This window comes from Morone saxatilis, unplaced genomic scaffold (assembly GCF_004916995.1).
Source record: "Morone saxatilis isolate NCDOM2014 unplaced genomic scaffold, NCSU_SB_2.0 Contig14, whole genome shotgun sequence".
In the NCBI taxonomy this organism is placed as follows: Eukaryota; Metazoa; Chordata; class Actinopteri; family Moronidae; genus Morone; species Morone saxatilis.
The window spans coordinates 18673976-18679867 of NW_023339696.1; the positions used below are offsets into that span (position 1 = coordinate 18673976).

General features: G+C 41.6%; 1 protein-coding gene across 5 annotated transcripts in view; it reads left to right on the plus strand.

Moving 5' to 3' along the window:
* ubtf (upstream binding transcription factor) overlaps positions 1-5892 on the plus strand; it is an 11066-nt gene extending 5174 nt beyond the window's left edge. For 4 of the 5 annotated variants that reach the window (XM_035654515.1, XM_035654518.1, XM_035654513.1 and 1 more), the window contains exons 11-21: positions 65-106; positions 230-340; positions 864-1019; positions 1128-1274; positions 1511-1621; positions 1719-1807; positions 1903-2092; positions 2177-2224; positions 2369-2422; positions 2519-2620; positions 2712-5892. In XM_035654515.1, the coding sequence (XP_035510408.1) occupies positions 65-106; positions 230-340; positions 864-1019; positions 1128-1274; positions 1511-1621; positions 1719-1807; positions 1903-2092; positions 2177-2224; positions 2369-2422; positions 2519-2620; positions 2712-2837 (1176 nt within the window). In that variant the 3' untranslated portion in view covers positions 2838-5892. The remainder of the gene's footprint in view (positions 1-64; positions 107-229; positions 341-863; positions 1020-1127; positions 1275-1510; positions 1622-1718; positions 1808-1902; positions 2093-2176; positions 2225-2368; positions 2423-2518; positions 2621-2711) is intronic. The other variant, XM_035654514.1, reaches the window with a different exon arrangement.

Here is a 5892-nt window from a genome sequence, read left to right on the forward strand (position 1 = left end):
TATATATATATATTTTTATATTTACAATTTTGTCTAAAAAAATAATTTGCTTTTGTTTTTTCAGAGGAAAAAGGAGTATGAAATTGAGATGAACAGATTTCTCAGCGTAAGTCTTGGGTTTCTGCTTCAACATATATATATGTCACAGCTATTGCAGTTCTCATTTGCGTGCTTTGCTGCAAGAATGTCTTATGTATGTTTTCCTCTGCTATTCCATATGGATCTGTAGAGTTTGTCAGAGGAGGAGCAGCAGCGGGTCTTGTCTGAGGAGAAGATAGGTTTTAGGAGGGGTGCTGGAGCCAACAGTCCTGCCTCCAAAAAGAAGAACACTAAAGCAAAGGTAAGACCAAGTATAAAACTCCACATTAGGCCCATGAACTGAGACCTCACTGGGAAAAGTGGATAAGATCAGGCAGCAGCAGGAGGAGGTGGTGAGAAAAAGCTGTGGTTAGGTCAGTTAAGTTTCCAGCAGCCTTTAAAGAAGGTGTAAACAGGTGTTTCCTGTTATGCACTGGGTCTTGCAGATGGTCTAGAGCAACTGTGGTGCCTATACCTAAAAAACAGCAGCAGTCAGAAACAAGTCTAACTGGCATGCATTGTGCGCCGATCACTGGTTGCTCAGATAAAATCTATGATTTAAGTGTTGGGTATCATCAGTTTACTTTTGTTTTACCACTTGGATCACAGCATAATTAATTATAAGTATTGTGAAACTCTAGTGTGTTAAGCTCAAGTCCCATATCCTATATGTTTAATTCATCTTCCTATTAAACAGTGAAAGTTCAGTATTCTACAGGCTTTTAATTAGTTACTCAGATGCTGTGCTATTGTTTTCTGATATTTCCTCGCTCTGTTACTTGTAGGCCAATCCGGAGAAACCCAAAAGGCCGATTTCAGCCATGTTCATCTTCTCTGAGGAGAAACGTCCTAAACTGCAGCAGGAGCGGCCGGACCTTTCTGAGAGCGAGCTCACAAGACTCCTGGCCCGTATGTGGAATGAGCTGCCAGATAAGAAGAAGGTAACCTGTCAATGCAATGTAACATTATACTGCTGAAGAGATGTCAGGTCACAGAATCATACTGATATGTGAGATTTTTCTAATTATCTCGTTGTCTTGGTCATTTAGGAGAAGTTTAAACGCTTAGAAACAGTCCTGAAGGCCGAGTCAGAGAAGAAGGAGAAGGAGGATCGTAGTCGTCTGCCGGACCCGCCCAAGACTGCACAGGACATCTGGCAGCAGAGTGTCATAGGAGACTACCTGGCCAGATTTAAGGTACGCATCTCTCTCCTCTCAACTTAAACTGGTAATTTTGTTTTAGCCCCATATCATCATAAACACGGATTAAACAGGTGATAATAGAAGTGCATGTATTCAAATATGTCCTAAAGGGGCAGAGGTTGATCACAGGTATCCATGCTACAAGGTTAAAAACCTGGAACTAATAAATTTATGCGTCATTATTCGCCAGTCGCCACAAATGCATTTAATGTGAGTGTGTGCTTTTGCAGAATGACCGGCAAAAGGCACAGAAAGCAATGGAAGCAACGTGGAGCACCATGGAGAAAAAGGAGAAAATTATGTGGATCAAAAAGGCAGCAGAGGACCAGAAAAGATACGAGGTTTGTGGCAATTCACTGACAGTGTCCAGTATAACACCACAGCGTCTGTATACAGTACCGAGAGAGAGCTAACAGTTCACTTAACTCTCCTCAACAGAGAGACCTGTGTGAGATGCGCTCTCCTGCTGCTACCATTGCCTCAGGGAAGAAGATGAAGTTTGAGGGTGAACCCAAGAAACCACCATCGTAAGTTTGTCACATCCAGCTCGTCTGTGCTACCCGTTGGGTGCTTAATCTGTGGACACCTCGGTTGTGACTTGTGCTTCCTTTTGACTCTCTAGAAACGGATATCAGAAGTTCTCTCAAGAGATGCTGTCCAACGGAGAGCTGAATCACCTCCCGATGAAGGAGCGGATGACTGAGATCGGCAGCCGCTGGCAGAGGTTACCGCTGAAGAACAAGGACAACTACAAGAAGATCGCTGAGGAGAAGCAGCGACAGTACAAAGTCCAACTGGAACAGTGGCTCGCTGTAAGAAGTGGTTGTTTGTTGTTTGACTGGGGGGGAAGGGGTATCAAAACATCTTATCTAACATATGTGTCCATCCTTCCACAGAGCTTGTCTTCACAAGAGAGAAACACTTATAAAGAGTATAACTCACAAGTAAGTCCGTTATTTCATTCCTCTGGTTAGCATTGTGCTGTCACAAACTGGATTAGAAAGCATACTGTTGCTCTGAAATGTTTTAATCTTTCTAACATGTTACGTTGGCGCATTTTAAAACGGTTTAATTCCTTGACGTTTCAGAAACGAAGAACTACGGCGAAACCCGGAGGCCCCAAGGCAAAGGCCAAGAAATCTGTAAGTGCACGCTCTGGTTCTTCTCTCGTTAATCAGACTCAGTATTTTTGCTGATGTGTTGTCGTCGGCCATACCTGAAAATCTCTCTTCCCACAGGACACGGAGGAGGAGGAAGAGGACGACGATGAAGATGAGGATGAGCAGAAGGCTTCCTCTGAGGCAGACTCATCCAGCGAGGATGATGACGATGATGATGACGTGAGTGGCGTCTGTCTTTCCCAGTACACGGAAAAAACAATAAGAAGGTGACTGTGCTAAATATATATTTTTTATCGTTGTTTGTTTAAAGAAGGAGGCGGATGAAGACGACGACGACGACGAAGATGACGATGAGGCGGAGGACAAGGAGAACAAGTCAGAAGAAAGCAGCAGCGAATCAAATTCACAGGGGTCGTCGGACTCTGATTCGGACTGAAACTGGCCATCGTCGTCGTGAGACGAACTGAGCAGCGCTGAGCTGAGCCAAGAGTCAAGGGAGCTCTGCCACTGTGCCAACCCTGCTCTCCTCCCACCACCAGAGGGAGCCCCTGCATTGCCTCATCCACTTCACACTCACCCATTTTATGTTGCTGCGTTGGTGATTCTCATGGAGGGAACCTGCCCTTATGTCCAAAATCAGTTTCATTCCCTCCCTGGTGTGATGGTCATCTGACAGCACGGGCCGCTGACGTTATGCCAAAAACAGCATCCCACTGGTTTGGTGATGTCATGAACATTTCTGCCGCTAGTTTAAATTTTGACTTACAGGTTCAGTGGTTTATGGTTAGAGTTTTAATGTTGAGGGAGATGAATGAACTCTCCACTGTTTATTTTATTATTCTGGTAATTAGTTGAAAACCGGTGGCTTCATAGAGCCAAAGAACATAGTATGGTGGATCACTTTAGGGAGGGGGCGGTGGGGGCGGGGGGTGTGCAGGGTACTGAAAAATTGCACTCTTCAGAATGTTTCCATGAATATTTTTTTTTTTTTTCCAGAACCTTGTTGCGTTGTTCTCTATTCTCAATTTATGATGTAGATTTTATCATTTGGTTCTTAAAGAGGTGGTATTTTTTCAGGAAAAAAATCAAGCCATTATGAATGTCTTTTTGTTGCTGGAAAATTTCAGAACTTGTTACTTACCCATGTTCTCATTTAAAGGATAACAGTGTCTACATAAAGTATTCACCCCCTCTTGGACTTTTTTCATGTTTTATTGTTTTACGATGTTGTACCAAAGTGGATGTAATGAGGCTTCGATACTTGTTAACGGAACGTGTATCTTAAAAGAAATATTGCAACATTTAGGTCAAAATGACTCATTTGCTTGAGAGTAAACCCAACCACATCCAGCTGCGATGTCTGCCTGTAAAACTGAAGCAGAACTGAAACTGACATTGACCTTTTCCAAACTGTTTCATGTAATGTCACGAGACAGACCAATCTGTAAGCGCAGAAACCCAAAGTCATTACTTACGTTTCACACTGCAAGCATCTTTGGCAGCAGTTACAGCCTGCAGTCTAATGGGGATCAGTCTTTATCAGCTTTGCACATGTGGGCGCTGCATTTCCCGCCGTTTGTCTTTGCAAAGCTGCCAATCTGTGGACTGTAAGTGAGCAGCAGTTTTCAACTCAAATTCTCTACTTGGGAGTCCCTCACTAATGTGCTTTTTGTACCAGCACAGCCTGCTCTAAGCAGATTTACAGCTGTGCCATATTCTTTACATTTCTTCCTACTGATTGACATAACTGTACTCTGAAGGCTATCATGTGCCTTGAAAATGTTCTTGTATTCTTCCCTCTTGATTGGTAGTTTCCAGTAAACTTTTTGCGATTTATTCATAATGTTCCTTTGTCTTCACAATTTATTTTTTTATTAGACACTCGAATAACAAGCTGTAGGAGCTTCCAGAAATGTGTATTTACAAGTCACTCTTTTAATTACACACATGCGATCTCCATTCAACTTATTTAACGTACAGAAAGCACCAGTCAAAACGTATGTAATCAGTTATTTTTGTTTAATATTTGGACTTAATTTAGAACCGTTTGTGAAGGTTCGTTTTACAATAAAGAGCCTGCTGATTTGTGGGGGAAAAAAAAAAAAACCTGATTACATCCACTCTGCTTCAGAGTTGTGAAACAAAAAAAGGTCCACGGGAGTGAATACGTGTTATAGGCACTGCAGTATCCATTGCCATGTGTCCGTCATTCTTCAAACTTAACTGACATGTCTTGTACACAGAAATTCATCAGTCTGAAACAATTCTGTCTGACTCAGCAGTTTGTTCTGGCCTGGCAGTAATAAACAGTGTTTACTGTGTGACCAGAGCAGTTTGTCGTTGAAGGGATAACACTCGTTTTCCACACTTTGAGCTCAATCTGACTCTGTGTTTTCAAAGGACATGTCACACAGTCGGTGTATGTTTCTCCTTTGAACTGTCGTTTTACATTTCGCTCGCAGTTTAATTGTTAATAGGTTTGTTTTTAATCGTTGTGTTCGGATCCATCTGGAATCATTTGTGGATGTTGAACTGAATGGGGTTTCCATCAAACATTTTCAAGTTCATTTTGAAATTCTAATGGTATTGACTGTAATCCACGTGGGTTTTAGTCCGATGCTTATCCCAAAAAAGTGTGCACTTAACGTAAATCTGTCCCTCTGTGTGAGTTTGTGTGCATCCATGCACAGAACTGTGTATATATGAGGGGTGTGAGTGTGTTTCTTTGCTTTAATGTGTGCTATTTTTACTGTTTTTGTTGCATACCATGATGTGACTGCAGCGTGCATGTTTGTGCCTGTATGGGGACATTTTACCAACACCATGAATGTAGATATTGTTGAATCTTTTTTTTTTTTCCAAAGGTCTTTTAGTAATTTTTCTGCTCGGCGCTGTCGTGTCATTGGTTGCCAGAACACGGACCAATGACAAGACTTTCCTTCATGACTGTCATTTCGGGTCCACAGACATATGAGTACATGGCAACTATTAATAATCTGTTAGTAATGGACTGATTTTGATCATTATGAATCTCATCACTGTCTGAAACAAAACCAGCGTGGACTATTTAAATGATTTGGGAGGGAAAAGGAATCTGATTGCTGATATTGATCACTGAGAGTTTGTAAAAGGGATTTGGGGAACCGAGTTGCCAGAGGAATTGGGGTTAAAATCTTGTAATTTTTCTGTAAATACTGTTTTTGTATTGAGTGCTTATTGTTTTGTTAGTGCTTTAAGTTTGCAAACCCTCATCTGTGACTTCTGAGGCCAGTGAGTTTTTCACTCATGGGGGAGAGTTTTTGGTTTAATTCACCTGTTTTAGTTGTTTCTTCTCTCCCCTATGTTGGTTTATAGAGATATCTAAGACAGCAAAGCTTTACAAGTTTGTACTGCTGACCATTTGACAGAATTTGATGTTTTCTATAGCTGAGGGTGTTCTTATGTCCTTGTAGTTAAAGTCTTTCGGCAAATAAAAAAAATGATCTTTAACA